The 20,370-nt window shown below is 40.3% G+C and overlaps 1 protein-coding gene across 1 annotated transcript in view; it reads right to left on the reverse strand.

The window, feature by feature from the left end:
* The window catches only part of Slc9c2 (solute carrier family 9 member C2 (putative)), a 56,634-nt gene that overhangs the window by 24,417 nt on the left and 11,847 nt on the right, over positions 1–20,370 (reverse strand). The window contains exons 7-16 of the mRNA XM_036201960.1: positions 19,141–19,240; positions 16,550–16,693; positions 13,848–14,016; positions 11,144–11,225; positions 10,074–10,237; positions 8,611–8,718; positions 6,740–6,837; positions 5,508–5,627; positions 3,024–3,222; positions 1,611–1,799 (exon numbers count right to left, since the gene is read on the reverse strand). Of these exons, the coding sequence (XP_036057853.1) occupies positions 1,611–1,799; positions 3,024–3,222; positions 5,508–5,627; positions 6,740–6,837; positions 8,611–8,718; positions 10,074–10,237; positions 11,144–11,225; positions 13,848–14,016; positions 16,550–16,693; positions 19,141–19,240 (1,373 nt within the window). The remainder of the gene's footprint in view (positions 1–1,610; positions 1,800–3,023; positions 3,223–5,507; positions 5,628–6,739; positions 6,838–8,610; positions 8,719–10,073; positions 10,238–11,143; positions 11,226–13,847; positions 14,017–16,549; positions 16,694–19,140; positions 19,241–20,370) is intronic.

The following is a 20,370-nucleotide window of genomic DNA, read 5'->3' on the forward strand; positions in this document are numbered from 1 at the left end:
AAGGAAGATGTAAGATACAGGTAAGCCACAAACCAAGTGGCAAAGTATAGATTAATAGAAATGGGTTAATTTAAGATAGAAGAACTAGATAACAAGAAGCCTGCCATAGCCATACAGTTTATAAGTAATATAAGCATCTGAGTGGTCATTTTATACATAGGTTGTGGGACCTCAGGGCCTTGGTGGCACCTGGAGAGAAGATCTCCAACTACAGATCTCCAGTATTCTCCCAACCTTCACTGAGGCAGATATGTTTCTTTTCAAAGTCATATTGGGCTGAGTCTAACTTTTAGGGCACTTAACTTTATGTAGAAATTACACCTACCTCAGAAGGCTATTATAAGAATTTAACTGGGGAAGTTATATAAAGTACTATCCCCAGTTCCTGGCAAAAAGTAAGTGTTCAATTTAAAAACCCAACTATATAATAATATTGATTTCTTAAATATACTTTATTATTATTTTGTTCAGGCAGTACAAGACAGGAGGGCACAAGAATTGCTGGGCACACTCTCAATAGATTTGTATTTGTTTAACAATCCCCTCTAAATTGGAACATTCAATTCTGGAGGAAGGCTCCTTAAGACTCAGGAAATAAACCACACACAAGTATCAGAAAGTCCCTGAAACTTATAAGACTCACAAGGCCTCTTCCCAAAATTATATAATGGTGAGGACTGCTGGGGAAAGGAAACTGACCTGTCAACTCTGAATCACCTCTGTAAGTAACCCCTCACCCATACTCCTATTAAATAAATCCAATAAACCCATAGGTTTACAAAGATGGACTTATAATCCCTACTTTGGCCTTTCTTTGATTTTGTTATCTGAAATGTACAAGCAGTTTTTTTCACATCTGTTCCCCAAAAGTCACACAACAACTTGGCTTACACAAAAATACATCTTTAAAAATTTATTCCATCTTTAAGATTTTTCATAGATTTTCATACTTCTAAAATTAATTATCATGTTCCAGGTGGTGATGGCACATGCCTTTAATCTCAGCACTTGGGAGGCAGAGGCAGGGAATTTCTGAGTTTGAGGCCAGTCTGGTCTAGAGAGTGAGTTCCAGGACAGCCAGGGCTACACAGAGAAATCCTGCCTCAAAAAATAATTATCTTGCACCTATATGCACAAGACATCTGCATAAAAACTGTCTAGAGAAAGTTTTTCCAGGCTATGTCTTAGCATCACTATACATCTTGATATGTCTAGCTCATATCTCAACTCTTAAGGTAAATACCATAGAATCACAACTACTCCTTTAAGTGGGTTTTACATATACAACTCTGCATAGCAATTCTCATGAACACTAAATTTGTAGCACTAATAAATAGAAGAAAAATAAAAACTAGGCAGATGGAAGAGGGACAAAGAATGGGGTATAAAGCTGAGGGTGCAGAGCCCAGGTTTCTGCTCTTGTCTGGTATGATTGGAAAAGCCTCTGTGAAGGCAGGGTATAAGCAATGGCAGCCAACCAAGCAGGAGTTTGTTTGAAGAACATTCTGGAAAAGACAGCTCCTTCTCTCATTTCTCTCACAAGAGTGAAGCTTATTGAATCACTTAGTAAATCATGCAGTAAACCAATATTTTAACTTAGGAAGCCTTACCTTGAAGATAGGAAGAAACCTAATTATTCTAAAATATCCTATTACCACTGTAAACTGGATGAGAACTAAGTTGTGTGGTTTCAGCTTGACAAAGTGCAGGCATAATATATCAATGATTCCAATAACTATGATGAAAAAATCCAAATTATTCCAATTATGAAGAAAATATTTCCTTTTTAAAATTAGTATCTGTTTAAAAAACAAACAGAATACATGTTACTCCATAACAACTGTATATTGACACAGGGGAGAGGGAAATACTTAAAATTGCAAGTTAGTTGCAAGAAATGAGTTGTAGCCTAGATTTTTTTTATTTTATGTGTATGCATATATTCACCTGAGTGTATGTTTATGTACACCACCTATGTGCAGGTGTCCATGGAGTCCAGAAAAGAGCATCCAATGACCTGGATCTGGAGTTACAGTTATGGGTTGCTGTGGAATAATCCTTCTGTACACTATGAAGATGTATTGGCTCTCAATTTTAATAAAAAGCTGATTGACTGATAGCTAGGCAGGATTTGGGGGGCAGAGAAAATGCTGGGGAAAAGAAGGATGGTATCTGAAGAGACACCATGAGACTCAGAGTGAGCAGGATGGGAAGTACATACATGATGTAAACAAGCCTGGGGCAGCACACAGATGAATAGAAATGGGTTAGTTTAAGTTATAAGAGCTAGCTAAAAAAACAAGCCTAAGCTATTGACCAAGCATTTATAATTAATATTAAGTCTCTGTGTGGTTATTTAGGAGCTAGCTGATGGGACAGAAAAACTCCACCTACAGTGGTTAATTTTGGGGCACTCAGTGTGGATACTGGAAAGTAAACTCAGACCCTCTACAAGACCAATGCCCATCCTTAAACACTGAGCCATCTCGCAGTCCTATTAGCTGTATTCTAAAAGCGGAATTTTTAGCTACTTGTTTGAAATTCCCCTAAATTCTTAATTTTCCACATCAAAATGTTTAATGTGACTCAAAATATAGAATCTATAATGGAGCTGCAATACCAAAACAATAATTTTAGAAGCAGTAGACAAGTTTGCTGCAATACTATTAATAACAAAGCATAATAAACTACTATCACTGAGCCTTCTGTCCAGGTATGTTGTGCTCAAGCCAATTCATTTGTATTTGTTTATTCATCCCCTAAATTGTTTCAGGAAGAATCTGAAGGGAGTGTGACTGAAATACCAGTTTTCTATCACCTAATCCTTGGGAGTCTCTCTACTTTTATTAGACATAGCTGATGGCCAAGACTGGCACTAAGGCTGTGAACATCCCAAGATCCATCAGCTGTAATAACAAATAACTTCTGGTTATCAAGTTATTTTGATAATAAGGTAGAAAAAATGGATTCAAAATATTTGAATTATTCCTTTTTGTACAACATATTTCTATTTTCCACAGTACCTTCAGTGCTGATTCTAATGTATATAAAAACATAAAATAGTAGTTTATGGATATCAGTGCCGATACATTTAACTCTCTTGCAGTTGGCCATATATGTATTATCATAGGGAAAATATACATTATTGTTACAACATATGTTGCATATTCAAATTCTTCTGAAATTATAGTGCGATAGACAAAAATCAGAAACTTATTATCCCTGAAAAAATAAGAACAAATAAAACATCAGGTCATTTAAGGTATAATAAATAAGCATTGAAGTCCAACATCTGTCTAAACAAATCAAACTAGAAATAATGTGAAATATATAAGTAAAAATAACAAGCATACAGACAGGCATGGTGGCGCATGCCTTTAGTCCCAGCACTCAGGAGGCAGAGGCAGGCAGATCACTGAGGTTGAGGCTAGCCTAGTCTACAGAGTGAGTTCCAGGACAGCCAGGCTACACGGAGAAACTCTATCCCCCCCCCCAAAAAAAATACTACTACTATTGATAATAAAAACTAGCATATTTTATAGAGAGAATATAATAGAAGACAAAAGGATGATGCTATTAATGTATATAATAAATCAAAAGCAAGGAACAGTAAATGTAGAGGAAAATGTGTTACTAATTAGCATTGTTTAAAATTTTTTAATGGGAAATATTCAACAATTACCATATTCATTTTCTGAAACTTTCTAACCCATCGGAAATAGTGGAGCACAGAAGAGGCTATTTACTTGGCCTACTTGATTGAATTAAGAAACACCTTGGACATGGAATCCCCTCCTTCTGACTTATTGCCTAGGTAGCTCTCAGAAGCTTCCAAAACAACACAGGCTGTGAGCATTGCTCTTGCTTAACCACTAGAACTAGATATTCTAAGTCCTTATTGCTAAAAACAACACACACTCTGGATAAAGAACCCAGAGAAATGAGGCTGAAACTGAGCTGGAAGCTTCCTCCCTGCTGGTTCACATTCATAGTGATGGAAGGTACTATATAGGCTATCAACAGAGAAAAGGCATCAACAGTTACATGCAGCTGTAGACCTTGAGGGTTTCTGTGCTGAACTGCCTGGCACAATATGCCCACTGGTTCAATATTGGCATGGATGCTCTGAGAGAAACAACCACATCTTGATTAGATTTGAGGCCCACTTCCCTGGAAGGAATATATGCCTGCCACTATAGATCTGGCCAAAAGCCTATGGCTAGGGAGCTCACACTCCTTACAGTGGACCTGCAGCTGATTTTTTGTCAAATGGACATGTAGTTAAACTGCCTTCCAAATATTTGTGTGAATACCCAAAGACCCCGACAGCTGTCAGCCTCCGTCAGAGGGGCATCTTTTACAGTGGGCCACAGTCCAAGTGGGACTTGTGACTGGTCAAAATGATGAGAATGGGTACTGCTGAGTGCTTGGCCTTAAATGGAACATTTATGTCACCTCCTCTGAGGCTCAGGGAACATCTTGGAAGAGAGGTACAAGGATTGTAGGAACCAAAGGATGGAGAAAAAGGTGCAGAGCTATCTTCTGGATATTACATGGTTGTTGGAATCATAAACACACAGCACTGTGGCTTGCAGAATGGGGAGGGAGGGAGGGAGACAGACAGACAGACAGACATTCACCTCTCACTGCTTCCTGATCTGCCCAGATCTGAGCAAGCAGCCTTAACTCTCCCAGGGTCACCCTTCCTCTGCCATGATGGACTATGCCCCTCAAACTGTGAGCCAAAATGAGTCACCCTTGAGTTGCTTCATGTCCAGTATCCAACAGCAATGAGAAAAGAAACCAATGCTGCTGAACATATGTTGGGATGCTAGGGGGTTAATTTTTTTTTTATGTTCTCTTTAAATTTATTCAATGGAAGGAAGCAAAAACTATTCCCAGTATGTTTTTGTTTTGACATCCTCTGTTAGAAAAAAAAGTTGTTTTCCTGCTCTAAAAATTATATAAGTCCGGGTTGGGGATTTAGCTCAGTGGTAGAGCACTTGCCTAGCAAGTGCAAGGCCCTGGGTTCAATCCTCAGCTCCAAAATAAATTATATAAGTTCACAGTCTATATAGCAAAGTAAAAACCCTACCCAAGCTAAGCAAAATGTCTGTTTTATATCTTAGAAAATCAGTAATAGGCATTCTTAAGGTAGCATTGATTTTTCCTTAATTTTAGACATTAATACAATGATCTTATTCCACAAACAAAGTTGCACTGAGCTAGATTGAGCCCATTGTAGGTATCACTTGCCCTTGCTCAGTCCTCTACCCAGATGAACAGTGCAAGAAACATGGTATAAGATAGCCCTAAAATGCCATCGTTTTCTTTTATAAGGATGACAAAGAAGTTAAGACAGAATAGAAAAGGCAAACACACTGTCCAGTCACCACTTAACCTGTAAACATCTGCCACAAAATTAGTTTAAATGGGGTGATCTACTCTAAAAATGTTGAAATGGTGATATTTTGAGTACGCCGCTCTTAGAGGTTCATAATACTCACCCAGGTACAGTGAAAAGTATCTTTTCTTTGTGATATTCCAAATAAGTTAACATGTTTTTAAACTTTATAAGCCAACTTCTATCTCTCACATAAGTTGAAACATCAGAAATACTCATGAATCTAAGAAAATACACATATGTGTTGTTAAAAATAGTATCTCAGGATAGTAAAAAGGGGGATGATATACTAAATATTAATTTAATGTAGGCTTACTGAATATGCTTTCTCAGCCTTTACCTCCTGCACTTAAGTCATCTGTCCACTGTGGTCATGTTTTAGTACCATTTTTAGTCTGAGACTCCTGTGCCCCTATTCCCAGAACCCTTCCTGACCTGAGACAGAACCTAATTCAAGTTTCTCTAGACCAGCCCCCTTAGGAGTTCTGGAATTAAGCTTCCTTCAGTCTCATGTCTCCTGACACTAAAGGCAACTGAATGCCCCAGCTTTCTCAAATGTAATCTCCCAGGCCAATGATAGGTCCCCCACAGAGGTTTACAGACTGTGGAAACATTAATGACCACCCAGTTGGAATCACTAACGCTGACTCAGCTTTGTCTCAGATCATCCGCTCACTAATGCTTGCCAGGACAGTGACAAGATATTGATACATCTCTAAGACACTGGGCTTTTCCCATGACACTGCATTGCATCTAGCAATATCATCATTTAGGCCAACTCCTCCAGAGCTCACTCTCCATCCCCAGACAGCAGTCAGTGAACAAGATCCTGGCTGCTGTACTTTTTCCAATAACTTAGAGAATATGATATAAAAGCAAAATAATTATAAGAGCCGTTAAAGCTATATAGATTCTCATTCATGGATTCCCTTGTCTCTTACCTAAGCCTGATTGTCTCCAAAGTTACAAAAGTCAAGAGGGCAGGAGGCAGAATAAAGAGGAGCATTCAAAGTAGATCAATGTGGGGAGGTATAGAGACAGTGAGTAGAGTTTAGCTAGCATGCTCAAGGCCCAGCTTGGAAAAGAAAAGGAGGAAGAGAGGAATAAAAGGAGGAAGGAAGGGAGAGAAGGTAGGAAGGTAGAGGAAGGGAAAGGAGAGGGAATGAGAAGAAGAAAGAAATGTTACTGGATAGATGGATGGATATACAGGTAGACAAATAGATGTAGACCCGATGGGATGATAGATGGTTAATCCAGACATTTAACGCTCACTTTGCTCATAGTTACATAATCATCTAATTTGGGAAAATGCAATTAAAAAAGTGTCTCACTCACTTTCCATGGATGGGGCAGTAGCTTTTGGTTGCACCAATTAGTATTCGGGCTGCCTCTACGCCAAGGGTTCCATCGTTACATTGCTTTTCAAAGCTGCTCTAAAACAGTTTTTATGTTTTAACATTTTATACTTATAAATATTTACATACACTTATATCTAAGTAAAAATTACAAAGGACCAAAGCATCAATGGAATGGCTGAGACCTGTGGCTCACACCTGTAACCCCAGCACTTGAGAGACAGGAGGACTATCATGAGTTCCAGGCCCACCTCAGCTGCAGTGAAACCTTGCTTCAAAAGAAAAAAGCATAGACATAACTTACGCTTCTCTTACCATTCTTTCATTGTTTTTACGTATATTTATTGTATGTGTGAGCACAAGGAGGTCAGAAAATAATTTGTGAGAATTAGTTCTTTCCTCCACTAAGAGGACTTAAGGGATAGAACTCAGGACTTTGGGCAAGATGACAAGTGTCTTTACCCACTGAGCAGCTGGCTTGCCAGCCCCCATTGTATGTTTCTTGGTCCTTACATAACTTACACTATAATTACTAACCCCAGTAGTCAGCTTTGGTATACCATGGGTTCGATCAACTTATTACACTACCAGACGTTAAATAAGCAGCTTAGGGAATCTCATTTAAGAGAAACTCAGTGCACTAAATTCCCACAAAGCAGTTTCAGCTCTGTGTGATGTGGTGATATTGTGTTCCCCAAAATATTGTGCACCCTAATAAATTTATCTGGAGTCAGAGAACAGAACAGCCACTAGATACAGAGGCTAGAAAATGGTGGCACTCATGCCTTTAATCCTAGCATTTCAGAGGCAGAGATCTGTCTGGATCTCTGTGAGTTCAAAGCCACGCTGGAAACAGCCAGGCATGGTAACAAGAGCCTTTAATCCCAGGAAGTGATGGCAGAAAGAAGAAAGATATATAAGGCGTAAAAACCAGGAACTAGGGCTGGTTAAGCTTTTAGGCTTTTGAGCAGCAGTTCAGCTGAGATCCATTTGGATGAGGACTCAGAGGCTTCCAGTCTGAGGAAACAAGATCAGCTGAGGAATAGGCAAAGTGAGGTGGCTGTGGCTTGTTCTATCTCTCTGATCTTTCAGTGTTCACCCCAATACCTGGCCTTAGGTTTGATTTTATTAATAAGACCTTTTAAGATTTGTGCTACAGTGTGGTGACACAAACCTATGATCCCAGCACCTGGGAGGCTGAACCGGAAGAATCACGAGTTCAAGATTGACTTGGGCTATCTAGTGAGACTTTGTCTCAAAAAACAAAACAAAACCTTTCAACTATTTAAAGAGCCCATAAAGTGACTTACTAGTCACTTAAAACTTACTAGTCTCAGAAACAAAATGTTTGTGACTTGAATACAAAGCCTGAGGAAGGAAGACTTGGTTTTGTTCAACTTTTAGTAACTACAGAGATGGTTCCATGTGTAAAGCACTTGCCTTACAAGCGTAAGAACCTGAGTTTGGATTCCCAGCATCCATGTGAAAGGTCAGGTTCAGCTCAGCTCCAGCCTGTACTCCCAGCAATGGGGAGGTGGAGACAGAAGGATCCCTAGAGCTTGCTGGTCGCTAGTCTAGACAAATCAGCAAGCTCCAGATTCAGTAAGATATACTGTCTCCAAAACTAAGGTGGAGAGCAATTGAAAAAGATACTCATTATCAGCTTCTGGCCTTCACATATGTACACACACACACACACACCCCAAATAATAAATTTTCATAACTCAAACACTAATTTTGACAGTTGATAGACTATATCAGAAAACAAAAAGATTTTCTAATCGCCTCCAAATCATAAGGATTAAAGGCATGTGAGACAAAAAAAAATAATATTGTTTGAATGATACCAACCATTTGTATTATAGCTACATGCAATCTGGCCTGTTCTATTAAGACTTCATCTGTTGCAAATTCCTCTTTTGAACCATGGAGAATATGGGTAATCGGAACAGTGTGAGTCTGCTTTAAAATCTAAAGAAACAAAGATAAAAATAAGTAAAACTGGTTGAGACAGGGTAAACACTGTACTTATCAAAGGTTTTAGTAACTCACTCAGAATTGCTACAGTGAAGAGCTTCATGTAACTTGGGTAATGCTTTGCCATATGTGTCTTAGTTAGGGTTTCTATTACTATGAAGAGACAATATGACCACCTCAACTCTTGTAAAGGAAGACACTTAATAGGTGGCTTGCAGTTTTAGAGATTTCGTCCATTATCATAATGGCATACAGGCAGACATGGTGTTGAAGAAGGAGCTGAGAATTCTACCTCTTGCAGCCAACTGGAAATGAACTGAGACACTGTGTGTCTTGAGCATATACAAGACCTCAAAGCCTGCCTCCACAGTGACACACTGCCTCCAGTAAGACCACACCCACCCCAACAATGTCACACCTCCTAATAATGCCACTCCCTTTGAGGGGGACATTTGCTTTCAAGCCACCACAAAATATATGAGACTATTGTTTTCAATTGCCATGAAGGATATATTCCTTTGGGATATTTAAAAGCCAACTTATCCTCCAAATTTGTCTATACTTCACTACTCTCTATGTCAGCCTATATTTTCTGCTTTTTATAATACACAGGGAGAGATCCCTCAGGATCTCAACCTTTCAGAAGCATCATCTTGGCAGAGGTCATTGCTTGGAATTCAACTAGTCATTTTGAACAAACATTCACTCTCCTTGTATCTGATAGAAAGGCCTATCACAAAGACTTTCTTTTTAGGGACATGATTCAAAGAAGTTGCTTCACCAGAACATCAAAGCTAATAAATTTTCCCCTCTATTTTCTAGCATTTAGGTAGTAGATCCAGTTTGTGTGTATGTGCATGTATACAGATGTAGGTTTGTGTGTGTGTGTGTGTGTGTGTGTGTTTGTGTGTATGTGTACATGTGTGCACATGTGTGTAGAGAACAGAGATCAACCTCAGAATAGCTACTTAGATTTTTTTTTATGTTTTACTTTTCAAAGAAAGTTTTACTAATTAAAATTGTTCTTTGACAATTTTAGACATTCAGTTTTTGAGACAGAGTCTATCACTAGAAGCATGAGCTCATAGATTAGGCTAGGATGGCTGTTCTGTGAACTCCAGGGCTCCCCAGCATTGCTATTATGATCAAGCATCATCACACCAGGCTTTCCTATGTATGTTCTGGGACTCAAATTCAGGTTCCAATGCTTGAGTGGCAAGTGCTCTACCCATTGAGCTATCTCTCCAACCCCAGAATCATGTTTTTAATATTGAGTCAAGAAAAACAGGAACACCCAGAGAGGGAAATTAAGACTATTATTGTGTATATCAACTCACAGGATTGTATTCGATATCTGCTTTTTCTTCTACTACATCCCAGTTAACGTTTGTCAAAGTTTTTTCTGTCTTATATAAAGTTATTGTGTTCCGTATAATCTGCTGTATGTGTTGAATGGCATTTTGAACAGCAATTTGTCTTGGGAGGGAGAGAGCACACAAACCTGTGATTAAAAAAGAAGAAGAAGAAGACTTTAGTATAGTATCCCCCCCCAGCTTCCACTTCTCCCCTCAGCCCCCCTGCTACCAATGATCTGACTTTATTTCCCTACTGGGTATGTTTATTTGTTATTTCACTGTTCTCAAGTAATTGTATTATAAATAGCTTCAAATTCCTCTTAGATGTTATTAAACGTTCCCATTTGTGATTTCATTGTATCGACATTTATTTTTGTCTTTGAATTCAAATTCCTTTTGGAGATGGACAGCTATAGCAGAACTTGGCAAGTATCTCCCAATGTCTATTCTCTCCTTCATCCTCTTGCCAATAGAATCCCTGACTTTTGACTAAGAACATGGCCAGCAAGAAAAAATAAAATAGAAGTTTCCAGGTTCTGGCACTCCTGTGTCTCGTGTAGTTAAGCTCCAGCCTATGGAATGTGTATGGAAATGATTTGTTTTTCCTTAAAGAAGTCCTCCAGTCCCCACATCCCTATGTCTTACTGCTAGTTGATCGGACTATGAACATGAACAGCTTTTCTCGTGTTAGCTAGACTACAGTAATGACCCATTTCTACCCTGCAAGCACAAAGGCAACCTAGGGAATAGAGAAGTGGTAAGAGAAACGGAACCCAGGTCTCTGGACAACCCGGCACAACAGCATCATCCTATTATTCTAGATATACTGGCAGTAAGGAAAACACCTGTCTTTTTAAAGACTCCATTCACTTGGTTTCTATTAAATTATATGAACCAATATTGCAATTAATGAATTATCTAAATACAATCCACTAATGAAAATAAGTCATTTCTAAGCCAATTCCTGTAGTCCATAAGAAATGTCTCTACAACCCTCCATTAATACTCTGCATTTACTCTCCAATAAACCTTCAATAATACGTATACTTTACCTAATGTCTTGGCTGATCGAAGCATCATGTGTGAATTTATTCCTGTTGTCAATAATGATATTACTTGTATATAGAATATAAACTAAAAACAAAACAGAGATGTTAGAGCTGAAATATCAAGTATTCTTCCCAGGGGTGAACAATGTTCATTTAACCACCTGCAAAAATTCTAACTCAATCCCTATTTTTAAATCCTGTCTCTAATAAGTTAAAGCAAAAGGGTTGTTTTGTGGACACTGTTTGGCCATGTTACCCTGGAGCAGAAATTAACCTTCAATTTAAATGAGGGAAAAAATGACTAATCATGTATATTTTGGGCTAAGGACACAGAGAGACAGGTCTTTCCAGTGCTTTGTGCCAGCTAACCCCTAAGAGCCCCAGTGCCCTTCACTGAAAATGAAGTTAATAGCAATATCTCCTCCAAAACATTTCCCCAAACCAATCAGTGTTATCCAAGGTACTTGTCAAACATTTGACTCCCAGGCCCTGCCTAGAGAACAGAACTATAGATTTGGAGTATAACTGGGAAGATTCTTTATGTCATCCAGACTTGGGAAACACTGTAAAATAATACCCAAATATACAGTTCATTGTTTGATTTTTGGCCAATTCATTGCACAGAAAAAAAATCTGAGAGGCTAAGCTATTGGTTGTTGTACTTCTCCTTTGGGATATAGAAGGATCTTTAATGTCTCTGTGAAACCACAGACTTTCTTCAACTCCAAATTAATTCCCAGACCAAGCCCACAGATTTATGTCTGTGGAAAGACCTGGGAAGGAATACAATTCTCTATCAAAAGGAGTGAGTCCTCTTTTGGGAATTTGGTCCCCTGAGCTTCTTTACTTTGATTTTCCCCACATGCAAAATGAAAAGGTTGACAGCTAATATTAAAGGGGGGGGGGGTATCTGTACTCCATGGGTCTCTGGGACAGGAAGGAAATAGCAACAAAGAGAAAAATCCCAGGTCACCAGCCAAACATCAGGAGCTCTGGACATTCACTTCCAGATTCCTCAGCAAATGAGAAGATGGCTGTTGTAGCTGTTGGCTCCTTCCAGGAAAATATTTGAAGCGTATTTCATGGGGCAAGTTGTGAGAAATTGGTCCTGGAGATTTCTAGAAACGCCTCTACCTCGTTCAGTACTGGCATATACACTGAGGTGCAGGGACTAAGGTTGTGCTAACTTGTTTGCTTAGCATGTGCAAGGCCGGAGAGCTGACCACCAGCACAGCAGAAACCAATAAACAGATGACAAGGTTTATCTGTCACACTGTCAGCATGTATCTGGGGTATCTGCTAGAATCCATGAGCTAGTCCAAGACGTGGGGAAAGAGAGGAAAGGAAACCAAGGTTTGTTCTCCCCCACCCCCACTACAAATCACAAACTCTTCAGCTAGGCTTGTTTTGTTTTGAGATAGAGTCTCTCTACAAGGCTATGGATGTCTTGGAACTTTCTATGTAAACCAGGCTGGCTTTGAACTCACAGATATCTGCCCACTGCTGCTTCCCAAGTGCTAGGGGGACTAAAGACGTGTACCACCATGCCTGGCTTCAGCCAAACCTTTCTAAAGGAGTCTGAGGATGAAAGGATATCCTTAATGTAACAATTTATAAAGTCTATCTCCCCTTGGTATACAGCACTAGCATCACTAGTGTTCTAGCAGCTACATGGATTTGAATATTCTAGATGAGGGTATTTTATTATCATTCTCTGATAGCTGTTGGGGGAAAATGGCATTTATGGGCTCAGTAAAACTGACTGAGCATTTATTAGGCATCAGCTATTTTACCAAGCATCTTTTCAACCCTCAATTAGAAGGTGAAGCTCAATGAAGCTGAGGAATATCCCCCAAAGTCAGCCAGACTGTGGATGGTGGAGTCAAGACTGGAAATCAGACCCACAAATAATGCTATTAGTGAATGCTATGTGAACGCTGGCCCCTTTCACATGACCAACATGGACTTTTTCTGACAATGTCTTTTTCTACTGAAAAGTGCATTTTAAAAAAAAAACTAATTCAAAGTTGGTTAACATTAAGATGAGGTATAGTATGCTACAAAATAAGTAATAATGCGGTAATGACCAGCCTAGCAAATAACCTAGCTGTCATCATAGAGCCTTTGTCCAGTGACTCATGGAGGCAGATACAGAGATCCATGGCCAGACACTGGGCTGAGCTCTGGGAATCCAAATGATGAGAGAGAGGAGAGATACTGCAGGCGAGGGACGTCCAGATCATGATGGGAGGACGTGCAGAGATGACCGGCCACACTAGTGGAGGCCCATGAACTGTGGACTGGTGGCTGTGGAGCCCACATGGGACTGGACTAGGCCCTCTGGATATGGAAGATGGTTGTCTGCCTCAAACTGTTTGGGGGGCACCCAGGCAAGGGGATCGGGATCTATCCCTGGTCTTGGGGCAGGCTTCTGGAACCTGGTGCCTGTGGTGTGACACCTTGCACAGCCTTGGTGCAGTGGGAAGGGACTTGGACCTGCCTGGACTCAGTGTGCTGGGCTCTGCTGACTCCCCATGGGAGACCTGGATTTGGGGGATGTGGGGATGTGGGGTGGCTTGGGAAAGAGGGCTGGGGGTAAAAGGAGGTTGGATCTGTGGATAGTATGTGGAGTGAATAGAAAATTTCTTAGTAAAGAAAAATGAAAGAAAAACAAAAAATAATCACAACACATGATTATTTTCCCTACCATATGTGGTGCCTCTACTTTACTTTCAGAAAAATTATAAATATCAGGAGCCAAGAGTAAGCTAAAAACGCCTCTAATTCCAGACCATGTGATGACAAGTCCCCATCGCCAATCATACTCATAACTTGAATGCTTCAAAATAGGGCTCACTACAATAACAGTGAGCAACCTGTTGGCAGAAAACAGTATAAATAAGTAAAATGTACATCATCCAGTAATGTTATCCGTGGTTAAAATCATGTACTCAGCACTAAACTTCATTTAAGAATGCAAAAACAGCACAGGTTATCAATAAGGCATTGGAGCTAATCTGAAGTTTGTGTACACTATAGCATGTGTATAGTAGGAGAAATTCTACACAACATAAAGACTTATCACTAACACGCATGTATAATTTGCAGTTAGGTAGTAAATTCCTATATGGATAGTTCTCCAAAGCATCTTGACAAGATCATCTATTCTGTGACAAACCAGATGTTTGTCTGATGATGACTGAGAAATTAGAATTGGAAGAAGTGTTGATCAGACTCCCTGCCCCCCCCCAAAAAAAAACTGAAACTACTATAGACACATTTATAAACTTAATCAAACAAAATTTTTCTTTACCTCCTACAAGAATCATATACTAGGTCTGGGGAGATGGTTCAGTAGTGAGAATACTTGCCAGATATGTGTGGGGACTGGAGTTCAGATCATTAGAACCCAAGTCAATGCCTGGTGGGTGTGGTGACCCACCTGCAATTCCAGCCTCAGGAGGCAGAGGCAGGAGATTCCCAGAGTAAACTGTGAGAATAGCCCTGGGCTTGACTGAGAGACTACTTCAGTGAATAAGGCAGAAGAGCAGTCAAAAATGAGTTTCAAAATCAACCTCAGGCCTTCCCCATACACATGCATGCATACATATGTGCATGCACACCCCATACACATACATCCACTACACCCACATGCATACATATATGCACTACACACACACACACACACACACACACACACACACACACACACACACACACAAAAATGGGCAGAAAAGAATCCCATACTTCAATGTGTTTCTGCTTATTTTAAGGACAGTTTTCAGTAGGATCTTGTGACAAAAGTCAGAATCTAACTTGTTTTCATTGTTTTATTGTGTGTATGACGTTTTGCCTATATGTATGTCTGTGTACCACATGCATTCCTAGTGATCTCAGAGGCTAGAAGAAGGTGTTAGATCCCCTGGACTTAGAGTTACAGTCTGTTGTGAGTTGCCTTGTAGGTGCTGGGAAATACTCCAGGTCCTCTGGAAGAGCAGACAGTGTTCTTCACCTCTGGGCCATGTCTCCAGCCCCTCAGAATCTACCTTTAGGGGATCTATACCAAGAGAATATGTATACTGTGCTTCGATGATGTGGGACAAATGAATCCTCAGCAAAAGTAAAATTAGACATGTTTTAGACTCAGCAAAAATGCTGTATGGATGGATTTGCTAATTATTAGTTCTTCCAACTAAGCAAAGCACAAACCAGTTTAGATCATTTCCACCACTTAGCAAAACAGAGTCTACAATTACCTGTACACTATGCACTTAACTCAGGCAAATTCTTCTGCTTCACATTCAAGGCTTCTGCAAAGTCCTTCATAAGCTTTTGAGTTCTATTATATAATCTTTCCAAAAACTTTTTAGTTAGGGATTCTATTGCTGTGACAAAACACCATGACCAAAAATTAAGATAGAGAGGAAGGGTTTATTTGGCTTACACTTCAGTATTGCTACAAGAATGGGGAATGCCATTCATCTTGCCTGTGGTGCTCCAACTTTAACCTTGAGTCAGAAGGACCTGGCAACACATAGAACTGTTTTCCAGATCTCAACTCCACTCAGTCAGTAGACTCAGTCAAGGCAGGCCAATGACTTCGAGTTTCTATCACACTCAGGGCTGATGAGAGTCTTTTCCAGGAGAAAACTGGGGCAGGGGTTGGGGGGACTGCTCTCCCAGGGTTGCACAGCATGCCATTGCCAAGGCCGAGATGACAGTGAGTGTTTCCTGTGACATTTTCTTCCCTGGACTCCACTGCTTCCGATTCTAACTCTGGACTTAAGAATCTAGGCTTGGGGGCTGGAGGGGTGACTCAGTTGGCAAAGTGCTTGGGGCAACAAGAGTGAGGACCTGAGTTCAATCCCCAGTACCCACATAAAAGGCAGAAGTAGTGGTCTGTCCCTGGGACCCCAGTGTTCAGGAGGCAGAGACAGGAACCCGCCAGTATGTCAGTCTAGCTGAAGCTGAGAGCTCCAGGTTCAGGTAGAGACTGCCAACAGACCAGTGAGATGGCTCAGCAGGTAAAGGCACTTGCTGCCAAGTTTGAAAACTGAGTTCAATCCCTAGGGCCTACATGGTGGAAGGAAGGAATCAGCTCCTGTGATTTGTCCTCTGACATCAAAACATGTGAATATATATGTGTCTACGTGTAAACACCTATAAACAAACAAGCAATGTGTAATTTTTAAACCTTTAAATAAGATAAAATTGTAAAGGAAATCATCCAATGTCAGCCTCAGGCCTCTACATGTGTGCATACACATGCACACACACACACACACACACATGCACGCACACACACACACACACATGCACGCACGCACACACACCTGAATACATAAGTGTATATTTACGCAAAAAAAATAATCTAAGCCCAGCAAAGAAAACTTTAAAACATTACCTTACCTTGCAAAGTTCACTGTTATATATAAGATGACAGTAAAAACTAAGGAGTGAAATCTGAAATACTTGATTTCCCCACAGCCAACAACAATGCCAAAGAAACCATAGATTAAATGTTCATATGCAGATGAACACATTATTAAGAACCTAGGACAGGTAAAAAGGAAATGACACTTTAATCAATGAACTTTTAAAATATATCCTTTTTCACATAAAAGTATCTGTGTTATGCCTAACACTGTTATTTCAGTGGAAACTGTGGCCTCCATCTTAAGAGTCAACAGGAGAAAGTATGTTGTCAATCTAAGACACTCAGATCATTAGCTACATCACACCAAAACTCACAACGTAGCTCTAAGAGCAAAGCAGAGAAATCAAGCCCTGCCCAAGCTGGTGATGGACCGATTTCTCCAGGATTAACCAGCAGTTTATCTAATGTTGGAGCTGCCCGCTTTGAAGTCCAGAGCAAGAATGGTTACAAACGGTCACCTGGGTACCTCCAGGTGACAGCTGAGGATGCTGCAATACCCTTCACCACTTCTGCTGGGACTTGCATATACTCCTCCCCTTACTTTGGAAAGCTGTGGGAGCCCACAGAGACTATCTAGTGAGAACTTACTCAGGGTCAGAGAATCTGAGCTTGCTTTTACCCAGCAGGGATGCTTAATGGGTTAATTTTGACCATGGTGTGGCTACCAGGTGTTCTGAAGGGTTTACATTTGGCTGTACGGTGTGTTTTGATCTTGCAAGGGGGAGGTCTTTTGCCTTTCCCCCTGGCATATTATAAAAAGCCCTTTTCAAAGCAGGACAAGGCTGTTGGGTATTGACCCAGGCCCTCCCAAAGCTATCCTGTGTTTCTGTCTTTCTTCTTGTCTTCTAGGTCTCTCTTTCTATCTGATATTTCCTCATTCTTCCCTTCTCCACCTAAGACCCCCTTCAAAAAGTGGGAGCAGGCTCCCACAGAAAGCCTCTCTGTGTCTGCTCTCCAGTCTGCTGAATTCCTACAAGTCTGGGAAACCTGGTTCTTGCCCTGTGTTCTCCATCTGATGCTATTAGACATGACCTCTTCTGAGTCCCCGCAGTGCTGATTACCTGCACCGCCACAGTTAAGCAAGGAAGAGCAATCGGTTGCTCTCAGATTGCTTCTGAAAAACCTATGATGCCCTCCCTATATGCTGGCTTGCATGAGTCAGGGCCAGATCTGACATCTACAGGCAGATCTCAAATTCTGCCGGCTCTTGATTCCCTCTCCCAGGACTTGCAGGTGTTCTGCCCCAGAACCAATCCCCTCACAGTGGCTCCCAAGATCTACCCTGTGGAAGACGTTTTAGAAAGTTGAATTTTAGCTGCAAATAAAGCATGTTATCTGATATAATTAGCACACAATGTGACTCTCCGAGTGATTCCTGTCTCCTGATCCAAGCCACTCAGACTGCTATGGAGGAAAGTATGAATGTAGGACCTCAGACCCCACTGCTTAGCTCTCAGCTGTCATAGAATAACTGGTGAGTTGAATGCTTTGAAAAATATCTCCACAAGGTCTAATAATGCCTTTGCATACAATAGGACCCAAAAAATACATAATTTCAGGATACTAACTGTTAGCTTTTGTATATAAACAAGTATGCCACTTAACAATAGCATGGGTTTGGTTTGGTTTGTGTGTTGGTGTTTGAGTTTTTGCTTATTTGTTCTTTGGAAAATGTCTTATTCCCATTGCCTCAGGCTTAAAATTCAACAGCCAGGCCATAGCAGGCAGAAAAATATTAGTGGCTGAAGTGAAAAAATAAATAATTGAGTGAATAGAATGAGGAATTACAACAATGTTGAAAGACAGCATGGCCAATCTCAAGATCATATCCAAGCTCGGTTGCTACATCAAGCAATAAACCTTATAAGCCAGTTAGTGCCAAGCTTCGTTCACAAACACATCAAAGTAATAAAAGTTATAGTGCCGATTTTGTTTCATTTTGTCAAAAAGGGGAGAAAAGTATTGTCCTCTATCACTCATATTTATTTTTTATAGGATAATTTAAACACCCAAAAATATAGGAAGGACACTATTTCAAACAACTTTTATACTGAACAGGTGTTCATGAGAAAAGTCAAGGTTAAGTTATATTGTCCACATCTGCCTTCATTTGAGATGAGAATTCCTTTGGTAGATTGCAACTTGGTGCCCGGATTCTGAGCAGTTCTGTGGTTTAGCACTGTTTCTCAGAGAAGGACTAATCCATTTATCTGAGAAGACACTGGTCCACACTCCCATCTATGATGCATCTCACTCTGTCTGACTCCCTTCTTTCTTCTGACTTCCTTCTCACATCAGGATGGTGACAGCCAAGTGTGATGTAAAGGGAAAAAAAAAAAACCACAATTCGAAGTGTAACTATCACAGTGACGTAGAGAAGGCACTGTGATCTCTGAAGCACCGATTCTTTACTCAGAATATCAATGATCATTGTTGGCACATTCAAACTTTAAAGATAGAAAAAATATCTATAAATGGAGTCGTATCAGCTTTCTTAAAGACAAGACTGCTTAAGCACCCAAATCCTATGGAATCTACACTGAGTATGCAGCAGAAAACTCACTTTGTAATTATGAACTCCATCCGCGGTTTAAAGCTTAGTGAATCTAAATTCAGGCCTACCGTGACCAAAGCAATAATGCCCGACATTCCGAAATATTCCACTGCGGAGAGAGAGGAGGGGGAGATAAAATTAAATGCAATTAAATCTGCACATTGGTGTGTGTGCTGAGTTAGGAATCAGTAGGAACATTGAAAGTGGTGTTTCTTATTAGAAAGTTTCTTTAAGGGATTGGCCTAATACTGTAGATCAGGAAATAGCAACGTTTCTTCTGTAATGGGCCATATAATAAATACCTAGCCTTTGTGAGCCACAGGGAACCCGTCACAGCTACTTCCCTCAGCTATTACTCTGTAAATAGTACAGAGACAGCATGCAAACAAAGGACTTACCACAAAACACTGTGGGCTTTCAACTTCGGACCATCTTCATCTCCACAAAGATGTTTTTAGCTAAGAGCAGATTTGACCCAGTTTGCCAGCCCTACATCATCACCAAGGGTAGGGTTAGTGGGGAATGCAGTTATGTAATCTCCACTCAGCACCTCAGGGGCCTTGTGCTGCAGGTACCGGGAATTGCTGGCAAACGCACAGCTTCCTGGAGCTTTTGCCTTCCCCTTTCTGACTAAAGGGTAATTCACTGGGCTCTAGATGTTGAAACCTTGTCTAGGGAGAATGTATGAAGACCGTAAATACCATCGGTGCTGGACTGCAGACAAAGAGCAAACAGACAGGAAGAGAAAAAGGATCCAGACAAGGAGTGGAAGAGAGACCTGCTTTTGGGATGTGACCTCCCTTTCTCCATTAGTGTCCCTGCATGTACAAAACAGGTGTGAAATAGCAGCGCCCTGTACACTTATTGCAAACAATAAATTAGATGAAATATCGCTTGGCACATTTTCATGGCAATGGATGATCACCATCGAGGTACTGGTTTTGACCACTGGTTTCACTGCTTAGCAATACTTATTAATATTCAGGAAAAAAGATTTCACTATTCTTTTCATTTATTTATTCACTTAACTTCACTTTTGACTTTCTTATCTACTTGCCTAACTGAATTAACTTAAACAATCAAGTAAAGCTAATGGTTCTGCAAATGTGTATAGCTTGATTTCTTTCATGCTGAGTTTTAAACACATTTTTGTCAACAGGGTTTTGAGCTGAACTGATCAAGCACTTTGGTCACATGGCTGAATGAAAATATGGAATCCATACTGTTAATTAAGTGCCA

The sequence above is a fragment of the Onychomys torridus genome, chromosome 11 (assembly GCF_903995425.1).
Source record: "Onychomys torridus chromosome 11, mOncTor1.1, whole genome shotgun sequence".
NCBI classification, from domain to species: Eukaryota; Metazoa; Chordata; class Mammalia; order Rodentia; family Cricetidae; genus Onychomys; species Onychomys torridus.